Here is a 21274-nt window from a genome sequence, read left to right as displayed (position 1 = left end):
AGATCACACCATTGCGGACGGCAATGATGCGACGAGATAGAGAGGGGGGGCTTATCTCTTGTACACAATAATAAGCAAAGCCAATGATCGCAAGACCTGCCAAACCCAAGGCATTGTTGATAGCGGGTGCATCCATGGATGGGATTGGAATGCCCCTCACGGCCGAAGATCTGCCAACTCTCTCGCCCGAAACGGCAACACCCGGCCGGTCGCATTAACACAATGCCGGTCCAGGCAACACAACATCAGGCACCCAGGCAGCAAGGCCATCAAGCTTCGGTGATGCTGATCGACGCTGTCGCAATCTATCTACTACGCACCTCGGCGGGTCCGCCTTTTCTTGTTGCTTGCAGTATTGTCTCCGGCGCCATCAACTCCATCCTTTGCATTCCGTGGTCCACGACGCCCTCGTTTCGTGCCCGTATCCTTGCCCGATGAGTTTTTTAGCGGCGCTTCATTTTCCAAAGCACTGACTGCGACAGGATTGCCCTCTACATCGGGTGAATCTGGCTGTTCCACAGGCCCAGCTTGCTGCCGGAGTCGACTAAATGCCTTCTCCATCCTTGTCTGGCCTCCACTGCGAACACGAGGTGCAAAGGCACCCGCTCCTAGCGGCCCACTGAAAAAGCTGGTGATGTTTGACTGAGTACCCTCCTGCTCTCTGCGATTCATGTCGCGAATAACAGGTACAAGGACTTCATCGGTACGTTCCTGGCTCCAGCCGATAGTTGACATGAGGTAGTTACGTAGACCGTGCAAGTCGGGCACGCCCCATTGGAAGGGGGATGGGTCCGAATCCACCTCAGGCTCCAGATATGCGACATCGACCCGAGGGTCCGGAAAAGACGGTGGCAAGAAGATCTTCGCTGCGTGCTTCTTAAACTTCTTGTAGAAGGCTGCATGAGTGTCATCAGCCATATTGAGACTCGTTTGCACTTGGGTCCACCAGTCACGGAATTCTTCCAGGGTCGCGAATTCAGTGAGGACCTCCAAGGCAGTCACCGGTCCGATTCCGGGTATCCCTTCCGTATAATCGCTTCCCAAGAGGTGGGCAAGTCTGATGAGCTTGGTACGGAAAAGAGAATATTCTTTCTCAAGGTCCGTAGTCAGGTAGCATTCAACGAACTTGCTTTGGTTGAACATGTTTTTGTACACCCGTGTGCCTCCGAACAGAAAAATGTCACTATCATCAGTAATGATACCATCCACAAGGCCCAGTGACACCAATTCTGCACACTGTGCTTCGGCCTCCATGGGTGCTGTGACATATGGGAGACCAAATAGCGTCAGCAGTTGCTGGCATTCAGTGATCATGACCTGGGACACTTCGTCTGCATCTCTGCGGTCTTTCTTTTGCTGAGAACGTAGTTGTTTCAACTCTTGTTCGTAGTCAAATGGTGTCTCAACATGAGATGCCGAGTTTAGAATCGCTGTGAAGCGAACATGTTCTTCGCCTTCAGCCGCAAGCTGTTGAATTAGATCCTCGTCTTCGGGGTCTGAAAATCCCTCTTGGTCGAAAAGTTCCTCTGGCAAATCCACTTCATCTGCTGCTGGCGGTTCTTCCACGGGTATGATTTCTGGCTGTAATGCGACGTCCTCAAACTCGGGGGAGGGAGACGCTTCAAATTGTGTCATGTCTGCTTGGGCATCAACGTGAGAAGTGGTGTCCCCCATCATGGAGTCTTGGTATTTTTCCTCTTGGATGACATCTTCCTTAGGAATTGCCGAAGCTTCAGTATTCTCAGATTCTGGCGCATTTGCTACGACGGGCGTAGCCTCTTTGATGGGGCTGGCTTCGTATGAGGCTTGGATATACTGATCTTTGCCTGCCGCTCGTTCCGGCGTTGATTCCAAATCAATAACCTCTTTCGAGTCTAATGGCGTCTCCGCAACATCAACATCATGTGCATCTTCATCATTGACAAAGACATGGTCCGGTGTAGGGGTGGCTTTAGCCCGCTTTTTCACTGCATGATCGTCGACCTCATCGGCAATGAATTCAGCGCCATTGGCACTCTGAATTGGCCCCGAGAACCACGGCGGTAGTATCTGGCTATCCTTGGTTACGTCCGTAGGCTCCTTCTCAGACGGACCTGTGCCGACGTCTTGTCCCTCTTGCTTTTCTTTATTGGATGGCTTCCCAAACCTGAGCGACTCAAAGGGCAATGGACCATCAAAAGGATTACCTGCCGCCTTCGACGGCACTTTTGCTATTCTCTTGGACTGTGCCAAGGCGGCTGCAAAGTCCATTTCCTCATCATCACTCTGGTCGGCAAAATTTGGGCTCGCCTCATGCGTGGGTTGGGGGGCATGATTTCGGTTGAGTGAGATCTCAGGTAAATCATCATCATTGGTGAGGGTTCCGCTTTCCAGGGACATCGCTATTGCTCGCTGAAGCGCCCCATCTTCGTCATCCTCGCTGCCGTTGAACAGATCATCGTTTTCATGGTGGTTATGCTTCCATGAGAAACCGTGTTGATCACCTTCGACAAAGAGGGAATCATCATTGGCGTGCTGCAGTCCGATACTTCCTTGATCAACTTCCCCGGAGCTTCCTCTACCCATCCTATGTCGCATCTGGCTTCTCATTGACTCATCAAGAACACCTTCCCGAAGGAAAGAAAGCTTAGGAAGCCGATTCAGACCCTCAATAGGCACATCTTCAAACCCTCCGTCATCGTCATCAGATAGATCTTCCTTCTCAACAAATACCTTCTGCTGACCGTACTGATCAACGTCAATAGGTTTGTCTTCGTGGCCTTCCTTGTTCCCCACAACACCAAGAACCCAGCCCCCTTCTATAGTATCGTCCTTGACAAGAACATACTCTCTTCCGCGTTCTCCGGCAATACGCTGACCGGATTCGTACATGGCATCCTCACCATTCATACCATTTATGTTCATCAAGCGTTGGGTCAAATCATTTCGCTCCTTGACTCGCTCTATCTGGAACTTCGAGAAGGCCATTCTATCCGGGAACATGGTGTCCAGTTGCTCTTTTGAGTAGCCCATCCGCAGACGACTTCTAAGTCGGGCTGCATTAAGAATATTGTACCGGTCCGTTGCAGGAAGACTAACGAAGAACGGGCTGTCGAAATCGATCTTCGAGAAGTCGTAAAGATTGATATCTTCTCCTTGATGAAACTGTCTCGCGTATTCCTCCAAGTCTTCGTGAGACATGATACGGGGATCATTGGGTGCCCCCATCTCTTCCAGAGAGGCTTGCATATCAGGTAGATGGTAAGCATCCTTCTTTTTGAATGACCGAGTTTGGAGCTTTTCATTCTCGGTCATGAACACATCATTGACATAGACAGGATTATCCGGGACCACCTCTTCCTCGATCCTACCCCTTCGACGGTTAGCTGCCTCTTCTTCGGCAGTCCTTTGCAGCTGTACCGCCAGCAGCTTCCCCGCGGTCCGTACTGCATCATCTCGTCGGCACTCTCGTCTCTTCTTTCTGTTTGCTATAGTTTGACGTTTGAGCACTGGTGCGCCACCATCAAACACAAAGACTGGCTTGATTCCGAAGTAGAGGAGCTTGCAGATCCGACGGAAGAAGCCAACAATATGAGAGTTTCGGAGCGCATTGCCTTCTTTATCGCGTACGGCTTTCAGAAATTGGTATATCCATATCGAAGCATCCACTGCCAGACGCTTTTTATTGAGAGCTTCCAACTTAATCGGTCGTGCACAAGGCTGTACGACCGTCCAGAGCCCATGGACACCCATGCTGCTCTGGCAGTTCCAGACTAATGGCCTTGATCGACGGCAGGTTGCACACGTATCATATGTAAATTACTAGATCATGGGTGGAGAGGGTCACAAATTCCGATGCCAACGCGATGCAAGAAAATGGGACGTCGCCACCTTGTCGACGCGAGCGGCGCGATATCACGTGTGTCAGCTGTCCTACTTTAACCTTATCGGGCTGTCAGGTGACATCATCGCATGTGACTGGTACTATGCCCCACGTGACTGAATGAAACCGCTCATTGCGACATGGAAATAGGTCGTACTGGCTTTGTTATTGTTGATGCTGTCTTTGCATTGAGTCTATGGCAGCCTGAGTGAGTGAGGGGCTTGAAATGCTGCTGGGTGGCGGTATTTGCAGGCCTCTGGGCATTGTGTGACAGGCATCCCGGCGTTGCCTGAATGCCTAGATGCCTGTAAAACTCGGCATTCACAGCCGACCTCGTGTTCTCCTCGCTTTCTTTGTCCAACACCGCGTTAACGTCGCCGGGCGCTCATCGCCTATTGTTCTTGGGTGGATTATAATCAACATCGTCTCGCAGCTTCTCCTGACATGATTTTTTGCCTTTGTGGTTGAAGCCGCTTTTGTTTTCCCACATTTCGGATCGGTCACAGCGAGTGCTCGCCGGCATCTTGCATTCTCAGCATTTGAACAGATATGGCTCCCATCGGTCTCCTGGCTCGTTTCAGGACTCTGGTTGCAAAGAACTACGGTAGTTCCAGTGGCTGTGAAGTCATCTCTTCTCTGTCTAATCTCTCTTTAGATGAACCCGCCATTTCAGCGCAGACGGCTGCATTTTTCTCGGTATGCATTTCCGACCATTGGCTGCCATCGATTGGCCCATCTGGCTTCTAATTCAATATCGTGGCTTACAAACAATGTCTAATTCGACTTCTAGGTTCTTCTAACCCTGATCTATGTGGTTCCCTTCTATGTAAACCCAACGACCCGGCCATCCCCTACCCTCAGTAGAGATGCGCCGTCGGTGATTCGGGCCCGGATTCGAGCCGTGACCATGTCATGCATCATTAGCAGCTTGGCTGTCCTATGGCTCCTCACCGCTAAAGACAATGCTTCCATTTCCGACGCCCTCCGCTTCCTGGGCTGGTGGCCTATTAGCCTCGTGGATATTTTCCGCAGCTTGCTCCTGACGGCCATCCTGTTCGCCGGTCCACTATTTGAACGTGGTGTTGCGGAGGGGGAGTGGAGAGAATGGGTTCGGGGAAATCGAGTCACCGCAGCACTCCGCAGCTGGATTGGATGGAGAAACTATGTCGCTGTAAGTTTAACCTGCGATGACAATGCCTGGCCTTTGGATTAATTGTGTGATGCAGGGTCCAATCACTGAGGAGGTTATGTTCCGCTCCGCTATCATCCCTCTTCACCTCCTCGCCAAGGTCGATCCGGGTCGTATTGTCTTCGTGGCTCCTCTCTATTTCGGAATTGCTCATGTGCACCATTTCTATGAGTTCCGCCTCACTCATCCTGATACTTCGATTGTTGCAGCGTTACTACGTTCTGTCTTCCAGTTTGGCTACACTACCATTTTCGGCTGGTATGCCACATTTGTGTATCTTCGTACCGGCTCTCTCCTGGCAGTTATCCTCGCTCATACCTTCTGCAACTGGTGCGGACTGCCCCGGCTATGGGGAAGAGTGGAAGCTGGCGTGCCATTGGGGCCTCCGCTAGTCAAAGGGAAAGAAAACACCGACGTGGCATACGGTCCGCTTGGACTCAGCTGGACCGTCGCATACTATGCTCTTCTTGTTGGAGGGGCAGTTGGCTTTTATTATGGGCTATGGCCTTTGACAGACTCATTCAACGCGTTGGCCAGCTTTTCCGGGCCTTCCAAATAAACATGGCAAGGTCTAGGACAGCATCCAGCGGACGCATAATCGATATTTTCTATGTCTGATGTTCACCTTTACATGACCTTTTGTTTCATGAATATGTCTGCTGCTATGGTACCCAAGCGAGATTGCGATTACCTAATGATGGCACCTTTGTGTCTTTTCTTCATTATTGCTTTATTTCATATTTTGCTATTGGCAGGGGGCATAATTTGCGCGGAACTACATCTGCTTCTATGACAGTTCTGGTTCCTATTCTGTCGAGCTAGGACTCAGCAGTTACCCAGGAAATAATATAATATTTCGGCTATTTCGAACAGTCGCACCTTGGATTGATCAGAGACATCACTCCTTGCCGCATCTCTACATAATTACACTCACAGCTCAGTGCTAACGCTAGTTGAGTGACAATATGGACATGTCTGATTTTCTATGCCCATACCAGTCATGACTTCTCGCAGGAGACAACTGGAAATGGCCGGCAGTCAATGGCATTTTGAAGTGCTTCAGCTGGGTAGCGGTAGGATATAATCCCGTAGACGATTTCATCAATGTGTTTCATAGTCCAATTTCCGGCTTCGATACGCTTACAACAAATTCAAAGCAAAGCGAAGCCTATCTAACTTCTCTCGAAATACCATACTGAGATTATGACGCTCTGAAAGGTCAATGACGTGCATGGTTGATACTGTGGCATTGTCCAATCACCACCGCCGGATTATGAGGCAGAAGTCCGCTATCTCCGACCGCCCGAATCCTCCGCGGCCTCGGGGTTACTCTTTTCATCATCCATGCTTTTAAATTGAGCTCTTCCCCACGGAGCCACCTCTTTTCCACTGAATTCGTTTCTTTAGATATTGGCATTGTTGGAGATCTGTGGAAATGACCGGCCGACAAAAAATAATGCGCGCAGCATCGGTGCAATGCCTGCCACCGATCTCACGGCCCAGCACCTCCGCCGCGACAACCGCGACTCGCTTTCTCTCAACTACCTCCCTCCGCCCACAGCCTGCGCGCATTCCTCTGGATATCCCTCCGCCGTTCCCCGTTACCAAAACATGCCCCGAGCCCAGCTGCTCATGTCCCTCGACCCCGTCGATGCCCGCACCCATCGACTATGATCAGCCGCTGAACGGAACGATGGCGGCGTACGCGCAACAGCTTCTCGTCTGCACCGGCCAACCAGACTGGACAAGTCGCATAGAGGAAGACGGCCAGGATACGAATTGGGGCGAGCTAGTCCGAGGGTTGAAGCGCCTCCTTGGCCGTGGGGGAAAATACGCCGACGTATGTGCCGTTTCACTCCGCCACAAACAAGCCACTGACACCTGACATCGCTGCTAGCCTTTCAACAACATCCTAGTCACCAACTCCTCCTTCCTACCCTCCTCATCGACCTCCACAGCTACCTCTCAAACCGCCTCCGCTTTTCTCTTTCCCAGCTTCAAATACTTCCCCTTCATCCCCGTCACCCTTCCCGAATCCACTGACGTCAAGACCGACGTCTCCACCTTCGTCCGCGCATTCCTTCTCCCCATCGAATCAAGACATGGTGGGAAAACCCGTGAAGATGGCCTTGCCTCCGAGTTTCCAGATGCAGTCGACCTCCAACATTCCCCCGTCGTGTTGATCTGCGGCCACGGTGGGCGTGACATGCGATGTGGCGTAATGGCCCCGGTCCTGGAGAAGGAATTCCAACGTGTCTTGCTGTCGAAGGGGTATACATCAGCGGGTAGCGATAACAGTGTCATCGATAGTCCGGAAAATGCTCATATCGGACTCATCAGCCATGTCGGAGGACACAAGTACGCGGGCAATGTGATTGTATATATTCCCCCGGGCATGAAGGAAGCTGGTTCTTCCAACGTGCATCCGTTGGCCGGCAAGGGGATCTGGTATGGACGTACAGAGCCCAAGCATGTACAGGGGGTCGTGGAAGAGACTATCTTGGGCGGCAGGATCATTACGGATCATTTCCGGGGTGGGATTGATCGTGATGGTGGGATATTGCGGTTATAGACCATCCCAAATTTCTTCATTTGGGGGGCTTTAAAATAGATGTACAGTATTATTATATAGAAAGATCTTCCCTGAACACCAACCAAAGTTCAAGATGACCTCCCCCCAACCAACCACTATCAATCAACTTCCCTGAACCTTTCTCATCTCACCACCAACCAAACTAATCATCCTATTGCAAAAGATCCAGAAACCCCCTCCTTCCTTCCCTCCTCGCCTCACCACACAAAGAGCAGCAGCAGCCTTCTTTCTAACTAAGCACATGTTACCCCACTCACAACTCACATCATCTTAACTGATCATACATTTCACAAGTCTCGTAGCTTCCAGCGACACGACTACCGGTCCATGACTCCAGGATAGGAGATATAATATCTAGGATATATAGGTAATTAGACATAGAGTAATTCTTACGTACAACCCAACCCCGGAATCTCCACATCGGGATCGGATCTCGGGTGCGGGGGTCGGGAAGCCGAATGTGGAGATATCACTACCACTACCACTGAGTATTATGAGTTAAATTTATGGCATGGCAATATGGGGACGAAGTTGATGTGTAGGATGCTCATGGTAGGTTAGGTAGGTAAGTAGGTAGGTAGGTTATGATGGGCCTGTGGGTTTATAGGGGTGTTGCTGTGTTGGGGACTGAGGATTGAGGATGGATATAGTCGTGGTTTAATAAGCCGAGTTTCATGAATGATAAGTTGAAGAGTAGGTAGAGGGTTGGGGTATTTTGGTAGTATGTAAATGATATAAGAACCCCAGGGAGGGAGCTATCGATACAAGCCTTCAATCGATCAATTGCTAATCACACACACACACAGATAATGCTATACTACAAGACCATCCCATCCCTCATCAATCTACCGAACAATCTTCCCCTTATTAACCACAAAGCCCTCCAAGACCGAAAGCGCCGCCCACAGACGATTCTCCGCCTCCGGGAAAACCAACGACCGATGACTATAAAACACCTCATCACTAACCTCCTCCGGATGCCTAGGAAGACAATGCATGAATCTCCAACCCTCCTTAGCACCGCCCCGTTTCGCCAACTCAGGGGTAATCTGAAACCCTTCGAAATCCCTCAACCTCTTGACGGTCTCCTCCTCCTGTCCCATGGACACCCACGTATCCGTAACCAACACATCGGCGCCCTTAACCGCCTCCTCAGGAACATTCGTCTGAACCAACTTCCCGGGCCTCTGAACGCCCTCTCCAGCAGCCTCAATAATCCTCAACATCTCCTGGGGGATCTCATACCCCTTCGGCGTAGCCACATTCACATCAACCCCCATCTTCGCCGCACTGATCGCCATATCAAAAAGCACATTATTCGCATCTCCCACCCAAGCAACCTTCAACCCCTCGATCCCCAACCCACTCCCATCCTTGCTTCCCTTACCCCCAGTAAAATGCTCATAAATCGTCTGAAAGTCCGCAACCGCCTGCAACGGATGAAAGCTATCACATAGCGCATTAATCACCGGGACGGTGGAATGTTTGGCCAAATCCGCCACCTCGGCGTGTTTTCCCACCCGGGCAACAATGCACTCCACCATGGAGGAGACCACAACCGAGGTATCGTATAGGGATTCGTTCACGCCGAGTTGGATGTCGTCTTTGCCGAGGAACATGGGGTGGCCGCCTAATTGGACGACGGCGCCTTCGGTGGAGATGCGGGTGCGGGTGCTGCGTTTGCTGAACATCAGGGCGACGGTTTTGCCGGCCAGTGAGCCTTGGAGGGATTGAGGGAGGGGGGAGCCGGACTTGAGGGCATGTTTGTGGGTGGAGGCGTTGCGGACGAGGGTTGCGAATTCGGTGGGGGTTAGGTCGGCTGTGGAGAGGAGATGGCGAGGCGCGAAGGGGGAGATGGGCGTGGTGGTGGTTGTGGTTTGGGTGGTGTAGCGGCGGAGGGCGTGGCGGGTGGTGGCCGACCCGTAGCGGGCGGCGGCCATGCGGAGAGGAGATGGCATGGTTGGGAGGGAATTGAGAGGAGTGAGGATGGTGATGAGTGAATGGAATTGGGGAGGTATTGGGAGCTTCGGGGAAATGACTCAATATACTTTGGGGATGCTGTCACGTGAGAGGTGCTATTGGTTTGGGTGGTTTGCATGGGTGGGCCGATTACGGAGGGGAATGAGTCAATGGTAGTACTAAGGTGCAAGTTACGGTGTGGAAGGTTGGACAGGCGGGTTGTGTTGGGGAAATCTCTGTTGCAGTAGAAGGAGATCATCGGGTGGTTGGTATGTGGTATCACTGGATTACTCTATCTATGTACAGGGTAAGTCTAATTAATATCGCTCGACGAGCCACTTCCGTCGCGCTTCGGCCTCCATGGCATTCAGCATCTCGCTTTCTGCCCGTTTGACCGTAATATAACTCTCAGCCGTGGTGTGACCGAGCACATCCCGGAGAGCCTGGTCAGATGCCAGGTGGTCGAGACTTTGTGAGAGGGTTTTGGGAAGTTGTGTGGTGATGCCAAGGGCACTGCGGTCAGCATCGCTGAGGGTCGCTGCGTCATCTACACCAGTCAGTATAATCGCAGAGAGACGTCTGCTTGAGGGTTCTTACATAAACAATCGTGGATGGTCAGCGGTAGGTTCTCCTTGACGCCCAAGGACCCTGCAGCCAGGAATGCCGCCATCGCCAGGTACATATTGGCCAGACCATCCAATGACTTGATCTCCCAGTGACCTGCAGAGATCTTTCGTATGGGGGTTTCACGGTTCTGAGTCCCCCAGGCAACCCACTCACTGCCAGCCCAGAGGCCGGAGTGGACTCGCTCGTAGCTGACATCGCTAGAGAGGGTGAAGGCTATTAAGGCCGGGAAGTGCTGCATTACACCAGCCAAGAAGCTGTCTTCTTGAGTGGCGGGGCTAATGGAAACATGTGCATGTGAAGCCGAGCCAGCAGCATGGGCAAATGGTCGAGGGTGAAGGGTTGCACGGAACCCGTGTTGTTCAGCCACACAGGTCACGACCTGTCGTGCCTTTAGGAGGGTATCAACCGCAGCGACGGGTGAGCCCGGCGGCAAGATGAACTCGAACTGCCCGGGAGCCGACTCGGCGTGGAACTGTTCGAGATCAATGCCAATGGATTCAAGCGCCTCGACAATCTCCTCGAGCAGCGGCACCATGCGTCTGGTGTCCTGGGTCATTTGGGACCATGAGTGGTTCTTGACGCATGGAACAAACTCCTCCTCCCCGGTATCCGGGTTAGTGATGCCTTTGAGCAGTATCACTTCAATTTCAAACCCGCAAGTCACTTCGATTCCATGATTGACCCGTAGATCGGTCGTGACATTGTGCAGGGTGGTCCGTGGACATCCCTCCAGCTGCGTGCCCTCCTCCGAACGCCACCATGTCATCACAGTGGCGCTCTTCGAGTCGAATCCCACATTACGGCGGAGGCTGGAGAGATCCGGTTCCATGTAGAACTGCCCAGTTGTAGAACCTTCGGGGCAAACGTGATCGTCCTGAAGCATGAAGAAAGTGGCAAGACAGATGCCGATGCGGCGTTGCTTGCGGGCAATCTTTGCAAATTCCCGGACAGGGAACATTCGTACACGAGTTGTTGCAGTGTAGTCAAAGAACTGCATCCAGATGTACTTGATATCAGGGTTCTTCTGCATGAAAATGTCAAAGGCGTCGGCTGAAGATGGTTCAGATAGCGTCCCGATGGCAGGAACCAGCCTGTCATCGTAAGAAGCCTTTTCGTTCAAGCTATACAGGCGATTGGAGTTGTTAAACAATATATCAGCAGCAGCCAGCCTCGCCTGTTCGATAGTGTGGTCACCATGGAGAACGTAATCCACAAGAACCTGTCAATAGTCAATCTCCGAACTCCAAAAATATGAGGATGAGACTGACCTTTTCCAATGCATCGCGAAACTGCTTGTTTGCCAACCAGAAGGTCTCGGGGAAGAAATGGCCGTCGGTGCTCCACAGGAGGCGGGTCGTGGGCACAATCTCCAGACTCTCCCGGATGATGGATTCTTGGGCATCCCGACTCACCATGGGGAACACTTCTCCTAGATCCAGATAGACATTGGGGTAGACGCAGGCGAGATAGCCAGCCTCCCGAGTGTACGGATAGGAAGAATGCAAGAGCACAAAGTCCACCTTGGGATAGCGGGCCACCAAGTCTTGTAGATAGGCCGGGTTCGATAAAATCAGATTTATATCATTATCACCAAGCCCCGTATGTAGCTGCAGTGGTTTGTTGGGTCCCGAGGGGTCATTCTCCCTAGCAGATTGAAGCTGATGGAGGGCCTGCCTGACCAGCCAATCGTTCAACGGCTTGTCCTCAACACGATATGTGGAACCGGAACCTTGTGATCTCGTCCGAGCAAGAGACTCGAGAAGGGCGCTGTCGTCGCTGTCATCGGCCACTTGAACGTTTAATCCAGTGCGATAACAGATGACAGATTTGAAGCCTACCACCACAGGGTTTTTTATGGCCTTGTCCATTTCCTGGAGAAATCCCTGGCGGAACTGGTCCAGATGCTGCCGAAGAACGGCAAGGTCGTTCGTGGTTTGACCATCGGATAGGATAGAGGAAAGGACTTGGGCGGCCACAACTTCAATCCGCACGATCCGTTTAGTTGGAGCTGTGGTGAAGCGGTCATGCCAACCGAACGGCTCGATGTCTTGGTCCGTAAGTAAATCGTCAAGGAGGAGACTATGGGTGCCTTCCAGACACCGCCGGATCAAGCCATCATAGTCGCGTTGGACATATTCATCGCGAGCGGCCTTCACGCGGTCCCAATCGGCCGATGGGCAATCGTAGAGAGTCGCAAGCTGGGCGGCGGCGCGCTGGAGAGGTAGAGAGGACGGAGCATTCCGCAGGGCGGGGCCTTGAGCCTCCGAGGTAATCTGTTCGAAGGGGTATTTCGTGTAGTTGCTGGCCGCGGGCTGGGCGAGAAGATTATGGGCGTGGTTGTCAATAAGAGGATGAGTTTGGACGAGGCGACGAAGAGACTCGAGCGGATCCATGCTGCGCTGATTGGTTGGGCGGTTCGATCGATCGATCGTTTGCGGATCACGAATCGTCGGCCAGGATTATCCGTGCACCTCCCAGGTGGCGAATGGAGAAGTTAGATAGAGGAAGAAGAAGAGGAGGAGGAGAAGATGGGAGGAGGGAGCAAAGGAGGAGAAAGAGTTGAGCAAGAAAGAAGGAAAGTGAAAAGCTGCCAGGACAAGCTGATAAAAGAGGAGATGGAGTGAAGGGGCAAGTACTACTACTAGACGATGCTTACCCGAATAGGCAGCTCGTGAGTGCCGCCGACCGGCGAGCTCGTCGTTGGGCCTGATTCAAGCCATCAACATCGTCGCTAAGCTAATGATATTAATCCGCTTGGCCATGGTTCGGAGAGTATTCCGGACCGGTATACAGTTGCAGCCGCAGTGCCTGGTCGTGTAGATATCACAAGGGGGCAATCTCGACGACCGAGCTCGTCAACCATACGCAATCCAGTATCTTCCACGAGCTGGAGCGGAGCCCAGGTCCACCCCAAGTCGATCATCTTCAATGTCCACCACTTTTCTTGTTCTATGTATATCGACCTCCGAGGAAAACCTCAAGGGTTCGGAAAACCCGACACCAGTGGAAGAGTCTCATAGGGTGGTTAGGGCGATAATTCTCCGCCCCCCTGGTCGCTTCTTTTTCTCTTTGTAGAAAGTCCGGGGCTCAAGCCCGATGGACTCGTATACGTCGTGTAACAGACCTTTCGAGGCAAGTAAGATCCTGCCACATCTCCTTTAAGGCATCCTCATCTCGGAACGTCGGGGGAAGCCCAACTGGGCCACCGGACACATGACCGGAGCACCGATGTGACAAGGCTGAGCAAAGATTTCCAATGGATAGAGACAACGAGGAAGAACTACTAAAACTAAGCTACTTGCAGAACATGTGCAACAATGCTCCGCGATCAGCAGTCCGCAGAACCCGTGAGCCCTTCTCGTGACGGTGGGCTGGAGGTATTCAACTTCCAACAACATGAGCTGGTGAGGACTTCCAGTCCACAGGCCCATCGTACCTTATTAATCCCACAGGTGGGTGCGGAAGCAACGGGCCGAGGATCGGCTTGCCGAGGCACATTGGGAAGAAAGGTGGCCCCGGCGCACATGGGCTACCTAGCCGGCGCGTGGCGCCTGTTTGACAGCAGAGCAATCGATGCTAGGAATATGACACGAGTCAGGGGCGTTGGAGAGTCAGGGACTGGAACAGGCCACTATCCCCTGGCCTACAGGGTAGCGCACTGCAGAGATGACACGGGCACAGACCATCCATGGAAAGAACGGAGGGTCAGGTGATGCGCCGCTTATCAATGATAGAACAAACAAATCAAACATGGTGGGCAAAGCAACACCAGGGACATTGTTACTATGTATTGTCAGCGCAGAAAGATGTTACTCACCAGTAGCTGATTATGGAGGACTCCATAATGAATCATGTCTGCATTCGCCTGCCTTACTATGGAATACGTGACAGGAATAACTCTAATGGTGCTTATCAGGTCGACTGGCCAGCGAGATACAAGGTGGATGCGCAGGCGACCTGGATGGCGTACAATCTTACGCCATGGAGAGTAATCGTTGCAAATCGGGCAAGCATCGTCCGATGACGCTTACAAGCACTAAATTGGGGGGTGACGGGTGGACGACAGAGTGCGACCACTTGCATCATCATGAACTCGGCAGACCTGGTCAGTTGGGAGTTTATCGGATGCATTGGTTGAAGCCATTCACGATGAAGTCAGAATCCCCCGGCCCTCTGGAATGTCCGGAGTCAATGGGGTTGCCATCCTGGATGATAGTAGAGGGCGTGTTAAACAAAGGCGGGGTTGGAGGGGTGAAGGCTGAAGCGTCACACGAATGGCAGGCCGCCCCACGGCACATGGGCGTTAGTCAGCTCCCCACAATGTCAGGGGCTTCTTCACTCTTCTTTTTTTCCTTCTGGTCTCTTGCCTCTTGCCTCTCGCCTCTCCACTGTGGATCGGCATTCTTCCGAGCATGGTCATCCTCCCACCTTTCCTCTCGTGATTGACTGTTGGCCTACTTTCCTACCGGCGTGCCCTGATTGAAGATAGCCAAGAATCACAAGACCTGTCTATAGACTCGACCAGACCGGAATTCCCTAGTTACCTAGCCACCTAGCCACCTACCTAGCCACCTCGCCGTCCATCATTGCAGGGTCTGAACGGAGCCGGCAGGGCCCGGAAACTCCCGATCCTTGGCACGATCAGCGATGACAGGCGCGTAAGCGAAGCAATTCATGCAATTGACTTTTCCCTCTTAGACCGTTGTTGTGAGGAGTCGGAACAGACACGCACAAATCGAAGATGACTACCCCGGCTAATGTCCACCGCAACAACCCTCCTGCCGAGGGGAGGATGCGTGAAACAGCCGGGGCGGGAGAGTCGAGGCCCCATGATCATTGTGCCGAGCGGATTCCATCGAGTAAAGGAAATGCCCAAAAGGGGCAGGATTGGAGTTTTGATCGAGTAACAGCGGTGAGGCAGAGCAATCAGTCGCTGCAGGAGAGGCCCGATGGCGGATGCCGGAGGCGCCCGATTCCGACCCATGGTTCTGAGTGGTCCAGCAGATAAGACCGGAATTTTCTTCACTTGCCCCATGAGGAGCCAGCGTCCCGAAGAGGCAACGATGAGGGTGTACAGAAGTGAGGCCCTCCGGTGGAAAAGGCACCCTGTCCCAGCCGGAGCGAGGATGCTGGCACTTATAAGCCCCGGTTATCGATATCGCGATAACATAGGGTCCGGTCCTGCAGGCCAGTCACCGGGTCAATCATCAACAAAGGAGATGCCAGGCTGGCCAGCCGGTGGATCCGTCCATGGGGTGGAGCCAGGTTTTTGTTACTCGATGGGATTATTAGGTTCGATCCCCGTGGGTCTGGCGGCGGCGCGAAAACAAAGCCGGGCTTATCTGGGCGGACATTTAAAGTCCTTATCGCGGCCTGGCTCGTCGTCCTCTCGCCTCGTCGCTCCTTATCAGACATCACATCCCTTGCCTCTCAAGGTGCTGCAGCCTTTCCTGTTCCGTCGGTTTCTTATCTCTTGTCGCCTCTTAACTTTGGCCATCCTCAGCCTGCTCTGTTCGCCCACCTCCGGGTTCATCTCCTCTGTCTTTCGTTCATCCCCTTCCCCGGATCTTTTAGCGCCCAATCCTTTTGACCTGTCATCATGGAGGCTTCCCAAATACCTTCAATCGCGGTCATCGCCTCGTCCCGCGCCGTTATCTCCGGCCGTTTGACATCCGCCACCATCGTGATCTCTCGCACTTCCGGCAAGATCACCGCTGTCTTCGATGTGGTCATCCCGGCTTCGGACTTCCCTGCTGGCACCCCCTATACTGATTATACCCCTCATGTGCTGCTGCCTGGACTGGTGGATGCCCACGTCCACCTGAACGAGCCGGGCCGCACCGAATGGGAAGGCTTTTACACCGGCACCCAGGCTGCTGCCTTCGGTGGTGTCACCACAGTGATTGATATGCCCCTGAATGCTATTCCCCCCACCACCACGGTGGCCAACTTCAAAGAGAAACTCCGTGCTGCCCAAGGGAAGTGCTGGGTTGACGTTGGCTTCTATGGTGGCATCATTCCCGGTAATGCCGGCGATCTGAAGGCCTTGGTCCAGGAGGGCGTTCGCGGGTTCAAGGGCTTCCTCATAGATAGCGGGGTAGGTTTTTCCCCACCCTGTCAAGATGTGAATGCGTGCTGACGGCTTTAGGTTGACGAATTCCCCGCCGTGTCCTCGGAAGACATCCGAAAGGCCATGGCTGAACTGGCTGATGAGCCTACAACCCTCATGTTCCACGCCGAAATGCTACCACCCTCCACTGGGTCTGTGGAGAAAGATGAAGCGCTCGAAGGCCCCGCAGAGGCATATTCGACCTTCCTGGCATCTCGTCCGTCGTCCTTTGAGACTTGTGCCGTAGAGGAGATCATCTCGCTCTCCCACCTGGCTCCCAAGCTCCCTCTGCACATTGTCCACTTGTCTGCCATGGAGGCCATTCCTCTGTTGCGCAAAGCCCGTGCGGATGGAGTTCCTATTACTGCGGAAACATGTTACCACTACCTCTCCCTGGCGGCCGAGGAGATCCGGGACGGAGATACCCGCCACAAGTGCTGCCCGCCTATCCGCTCTCAGCTGAATCAGGACTCGCTTTGGGAGGAACTGGAACGTCATGCGGAAGACGGTGTGATCAAGACGGTTGTTTCAGACCACTCCCCCTGCACTCCTGATCTTAAGCTCCTGCCATCCCATGTTCCCGGCTGCACATCCAATGCAGAGGGCACCCCAGTTGACAATGAGGGCAGCTTCCTTTCCGCTTGGGGCGGTATCTCGTCAGTCGGCCTTGGCCTCCCCATCCTGTGGACAGAGCTTAGTCGTCGGCAAACTCTGAAAACTGCAGATGAAACCACCACTCAACAGGCCCTCCAGGACGTTGTGCGCCTGTGCTGCACCAACACCGCCATTCAAGTCGGTCTGCAACACCAGAAGGGTGACCTGGTCCCCGGCCACGATGCTGATATCTGTATCTTCGACGACACCGCGGAATGGATCGTCGAGCCCAGCTCCATGCTCTTCCGCAACAAGTGCTCCCCCTATCAGGGCCGCAAGCTTCGTGGACTGGTCCGCGAGACCTGGCTGCGTGGTGAGAAGATCTTCAGTCGCGAGGACGGATTCAGCACGAAAAGTCCTTCGGGAGGCTTGCTTCTCGAGAAGCGCTCCTAATCATCTCATCCCTTCCGTTCGCCACCCCCCATTCGGACCGTTGACACCCCAACGCGGATGGTTTCGCAGACCAATCTTCGAAGATATTCCCCAAGCATCTCACCTCATTCAGACGACCTGGCATGATACCCGCTCCTGACGACCTTAATTAATGACCTTGACAGCATATACATCAGCGCATAGACAGACAGACCATCCCACAAGCGACGGTGTAGACCTTGCGTTACTCATACACCATCGATAGAGAATAAACCAATCACCATATCATAAATACCGTTTCCATCAATGTAGCCGTAAATATCGAAGAAACCATAAACAGTAGCTAGCATGTGAACATCGACTAGCGAATATGCCACACCACCTTGAATAGAAAATCAGAAACATCATGGATCATCACTCACCTTACCCGTCCCTTCACCGCCGCCACCACCACCAGCGAACCAAGCGACAGCCCAACCCCGCGCCTGTGTCCCCCAACCCAGTCCGGCACGTGCACCCCCATAGGTCTAGTCTCGGACCTCGGGCGCCGCCCCGGAGTATCTATCTCTCTAGACCGGTCTGGTTTTCAGGCATTCCCACGTCATGCCATGCCATGTCTGGGCTGGCTGAGCTAAACTGAGGAACTAAATTTGAGCTGAAACATCAAACACCCCTCCCCATCCCCATCTTCCACGTCCTACATCTTTGTGTTTTCTTCACTACTCCCACACAGACACATTACACAGATATCTTCTTCTATGGAAGATAAGGAAAATCGAAAATTCACTGATTCATGAAAAAAGAAGTATCTTCATTCTGGCTACTCTCGTACACTAGAGAAGATAGAGAGACTAATAAGAAAAAAACAGAACAGGACAGAACTAGAACAGGAAAATAAGCAGACAGAGAGATACAGGGAGAGGAAAAGAAATGCTTTCGCAAACGCCAAAAGGGCCACGCCATGCTACGGAAACCCGCTCAAGAAAGGAAAATATAACTGGCCGTTTGTGGGACATAGAATGGGGAGGATATTGGGGGGGTGGGATTTTGGTTGTGTCTTGTTCACAGAGAGATGTGTATTGGAGTGGAAGAAGGAGAAGTAGGTGAAAGAGGACTATTTTGTCTTTTTCTGCTCCTCGATGGAAATTTCCCCGCTGGCGACGCTGGCGGTACCGTCCAGAGACACCACGTCTTCGTCTGGGTCGATCTCGTTTCGTACGCGTTGACGACCGCGTTCTTGCATCGAGTCGCGGATTCGGCGGTTGACTTCGCCAAGGTCGTCCTTGGATTTGATGGAGAGGGGCTTGAGAATGGTATCGTACAGGCGGAACCCGGCGCTCCGGGATCGGCTTCGGCTGGTTCGGTCTTTGCTTCGGTTGCGGCTCTCTGGTTCGCTGGGCGGCATGCTCTTGAGGCGGGATTGGTAGGTGTCGTCTTCTGGGTGTTCATGCGAGATGAGTTTCTCGGATTGGAAGTCGGGGAAGATCTCCGGGGCGAAGGTGTCGATTACGTCGACTACCCGGGCGGAGAGAGCCTGGCGTTCGGCACGGAGCTTTGCGAGTGAGTTGGCGGATCTTGGGTTGAGAGCGACCAGAAGAGGAGGTAGGGATTTCAACACGTCGATACCGATCTCGCCGATCCGAAGACCCGCGAACGAGACAGAGATCATGAGGCCGAAGAAGAAGATCGAAAACAGCGTTAGAGGAATCGCGTCAGAGATATAGGTTCGGGCGTTCATCCACCACGGCACCACGGAGGCGTAGTGCCCGTCGTGCCGGCAGTAATGGAGCCAGATGGTCACAATCACGGTATACCAGGTGTATAAGGCGGGCGCCAATCCCATGGCGACCAGGATCTTCCAAGTTCCAACTACATCGCGACCCTCGAGCTTGACGACGGAACCAGCAAGGGCCTTTCGCTGCTTCTTGACAGAAACCACCTTGGCGGTCACAAAGACCGGCCAGAACAGAGCGACGGATGGAAGAGTTCCGATTGCTACCGTGAGCAGTTCGCCGACACGGTAGAGCAAAGTCCCAAGAACCAACCACCATGGCCGGTGCTTCACATCCCCCCATTCCACCTGGTGATCCCGGATTCCCAGGGCGCGCAGCCGTCGGTTATAGTCGGAGATGGCCTTTTTCAACTGGAGGACCTTGGGTTCGTCCTTGAACTGTGTGTATCCTTTGAGAAGGCGACGGTTGAGTTCGATCACAACGGGCAGAGGGAGCTTCATTCGCAGGGGCTTATACAGTCGGCGTGTCGCTTGGATAACCATCAACGTTTCATGGTCGGGGGCCTGTTGAGTTACCGCAGTGAGTGCCTCCTGAATCGTTTCCAACAGAGATCCCACGGCGTTTCGCTTCGAATTGCCGCCAGCCTTAAAAGCCTCGATCTGATCCGGGTGAACTTGAACAGGGTTACCGAACTCAACGACCGCACGAGAACGGAATTTGTTGGGGTGGAAGTAGTTCATGCCGCAAGGAATAATGGAGAGGCCGCAATTGGGGTCCTGCGCGAGTGTTCCCAGAGCAATAATGGCCACACCGGCCTTCAACGGGAGCAGACTGGGACGATCATGACTTCCACCTTCCGGGAAGATACCAATGCAACCACCCGCGATCAGTTCCTGATACACCGAAGCAAACATCTTGCTCTGATCAATGTGGGGGGCGATCTTGAACGCGGTACCCTTGCGCAAGGGCTCGTAAAGAGGGTGATCCTTCTCGAAGTTCTTGAACGGTTTCCGCAGTCGCAATTCATTGGGGCCCAGGATTTCCTCGATGGCCTGCTGTTCCGGACTGGTTTTGCCGACACGCGGGAGAATAACGGAGCCGCCCACCATGTACTGATTGGTAGTGAAGTCGGTGTCTATGCCACGAACGAGGGTCGGGTTGTTCTCAGGATCCGGCAGGTAGATTTGGCCCTTGGCAGGCTTGACGTGATCCATCGATCTGACGACGGGAAGGGCGCCCATGCACCCGGCCATGGTGCCGATGTACGGCTCGCGCATGGACTTTTCGGCGATCAAAAATGACGTCCTCCGATCGGCATAGTGCTTCAGGATGCGCATCAACAGAATGGAATCTACAAACTGATTGGCGTGAGGCGCGGCGACAATAATGACCGGGCCGCGTTTGGGAATCCGCCATGCGCCGCGCGAATAGACCTCGCGGAAGAAGATGTCGAGGCAGAGGGTGAAAATCCACACGCCGAGATCGTACAGCCACGGAATCATATATCTGCGCGCCATGACTGCGTCTGTATTTCACTAATCTAGGTAGTAGTGCAAAGAAGAGGGGAATGTGCCCGATCAGAGCACAAAAAGAAAAAAGAAGGGGGGGGAATAATATGAGTTGCGGTGTGTTGTTCTCAACTCATGACCGCGGGGTTTCCAGTGCCAGTGACGTGAGGCAACAGGCGGAGAGAGTTGAGTGAGTGAGAGATTAGGTGTCGACAACAACGGGGCAGCGCAGCGCAGCGCGTTGCGTTAACGAACAAAACCCCGGAGGCGCGCGCAACCAAGAGATAAGACCGTCTCCCACTTTCCTGGCGAGTGTGGCACTTAACCGTGGTCCAGGGATTGGGGATGGACGCGGAGGGCGAAGCTGCCAGATAAAATCCCACGTAGCAGAGAATATATCCCCGAAGATCGCAACTCTCCTTTACAAAAATAAAAAGTAAAAGAAACCAAAAAGCAAAAAAAAAAAAAAAAAAAAAACCAGTGAACAAAAGATGATGATGTTCGATTTCCAGCTAGGCCCGGCTGCCCCCGGAGAAACACCAACGGTTGGTACTAACATCCTTTGGGATAGTTACTCCGCGCACAACGGTTGGGGCCCCAACATCTCACACAGTTGGGGAATACGAATGCTACAGATCCATGTCACTGTGCTTGTCTGGACCGACCGG

At 53.1% G+C, this 21274-nt stretch overlaps 7 protein-coding genes across 7 annotated transcripts; 3 read left to right on the top strand and 4 right to left on the bottom strand.

The window, feature by feature from the left end:
• Window positions 1-312: 312 nt before the first annotated feature.
• Window positions 313-3732, bottom strand: BO94DRAFT_458396 (ssDNA endodeoxyribonuclease RAD2; the record flags this gene model as incomplete). The annotated part of the gene is made up of 1 exon (XM_025607789.1): window positions 313-3732. One exon carries the CDS (start codon window positions 3730-3732, stop codon window positions 313-315), a length of 3420 nt encoding a protein of 1139 aa, XP_025470785.1.
• Window positions 3733-4049: 317 nt separating this feature from the next.
• Window positions 4050-5929, top strand: BO94DRAFT_531991 (CAAX prenyl protease RCE1). Its single transcript, XM_025611024.1, has 4 exons — window positions 4050-4466; window positions 4518-4558; window positions 4653-5033; window positions 5089-5929. Exons 1-4 carry the CDS (start codon window positions 4412-4414, stop codon window positions 5608-5610), a joined length of 999 nt encoding a protein of 332 aa, XP_025470784.1. The 5' UTR covers window positions 4050-4411; the 3' UTR covers window positions 5611-5929.
• Window positions 5930-6702: 773 nt separating this feature from the next.
• Window positions 6703-7623, top strand: BO94DRAFT_458791 (sucrase/ferredoxin-like domain-containing protein; the record flags this gene model as incomplete). Its single annotated transcript, XM_025607812.1, has 2 exons — window positions 6703-6891; window positions 6949-7623. 2 exons carry the CDS (start codon window positions 6703-6705, stop codon window positions 7621-7623), a joined length of 864 nt encoding a protein of 287 aa, XP_025470783.1.
• Window positions 7624-8348: 725 nt separating this feature from the next.
• Window positions 8349-9646, bottom strand: argB (ornithine carbamoyltransferase). Its single transcript, XM_025611023.1, has one exon. It carries the CDS (start codon window positions 9600-9602, stop codon window positions 8490-8492), a length of 1113 nt encoding a protein of 370 aa, XP_025470782.1. The 5' UTR covers window positions 9603-9646; the 3' UTR covers window positions 8349-8489.
• Window positions 9647-9871: 225 nt separating this feature from the next.
• fluG (extracellular developmental signal biosynthesis protein FluG) lies at window positions 9872-12815 on the bottom strand. The gene is made up of 3 exons (XM_025611022.1): window positions 11499-12815; window positions 10201-11449; window positions 9872-10150 (listed from the first exon to the last, which is right to left on the bottom strand). Exons 1-3 carry the CDS (start codon window positions 12621-12623, stop codon window positions 9921-9923), a joined length of 2604 nt encoding a protein of 867 aa, XP_025470781.1. The 5' UTR covers window positions 12624-12815; the 3' UTR covers window positions 9872-9920.
• Window positions 12816-14927: 2112 nt separating this feature from the next.
• BO94DRAFT_317203 (uncharacterized protein) lies at window positions 14928-16336 on the top strand. Its single transcript, XM_025606874.1, has one exon. The coding sequence runs from the start codon at window positions 15180-15182 to the stop codon at window positions 15897-15899; it is 720 nt and encodes a 239-aa protein (XP_025470780.1). The 5' UTR covers window positions 14928-15179; the 3' UTR covers window positions 15900-16336.
• A 923-nt stretch (window positions 16337-17259) lies between these two features.
• BO94DRAFT_510082 (putative glycerol-3-phosphate acyltransferase Sct1) lies at window positions 17260-21052 on the bottom strand (the record flags this gene model as incomplete). Its single annotated transcript, XM_025609722.1, has 2 exons — window positions 18697-21052; window positions 17260-17365 (listed from the first exon to the last, which is right to left on the bottom strand). The coding sequence occupies exons 1-2, from the start codon at window positions 20613-20615 to the stop codon at window positions 17260-17262; spliced, it is 2025 nt and encodes a 674-aa protein (XP_025470779.1). The 5' UTR covers window positions 20616-21052.
• Between the last annotated feature and the right edge of the window lie 222 nt (window positions 21053-21274).

This window comes from Aspergillus sclerotioniger (genome assembly GCF_003184525.1).
Source record: "Aspergillus sclerotioniger CBS 115572 chromosome Unknown BO94scaffold_5, whole genome shotgun sequence".
Lineage (NCBI taxonomy): Eukaryota > Fungi > Ascomycota > Eurotiomycetes > Eurotiales > Aspergillaceae > Aspergillus > Aspergillus sclerotioniger.
This window is presented reverse-complemented; position numbering and strand designations above follow the sequence as displayed.

Coding starts and splice junctions, on each gene's coding strand:
- BO94DRAFT_317203 (XM_025606874.1), top strand. CDS start 15,180: ATGGCGGATGCCGGAGGCGCCCGATTCCGACCCATGGTTCTGAGTGGT.
- argB (XM_025611023.1), bottom strand. CDS start 9,602: ATGCCATCTCCTCTCCGCATGGCCGCCGCCCGCTACGGGTCGGCCACC.
- BO94DRAFT_531991 (XM_025611024.1), top strand. CDS start 4,412: ATGGCTCCCATCGGTCTCCTGGCTCGTTTCAGGACTCTGGTTGCAAAG. Junction 4,559..4,652: donor AGACGGCTGCATTTTTCTCG/GTATGCATTTCC, acceptor TTCGACTTCTAG/GTTCTTCTAACCCTGATCTA. Junction 5,034..5,088: donor GATGGAGAAACTATGTCGCT/GTAAGTTTAACC, acceptor TGTGTGATGCAG/GGTCCAATCACTGAGGAGGT.
- fluG (XM_025611022.1), bottom strand. CDS start 12,623: ATGGATCCGCTCGAGTCTCTTCGTCGCCTCGTCCAAACTCATCCTCTT. Junction 11,450..11,498: donor TTCGCGATGCATTGGAAAAG/GTCAGTCTCATC, acceptor GACTATTGACAG/GTTCTTGTGGATTACGTTCT. Junction 10,151..10,200: donor GACCATCCACGATTGTTTAT/GTAAGAACCCTC, acceptor TGACTGGTGTAG/ATGACGCAGCGACCCTCAGC.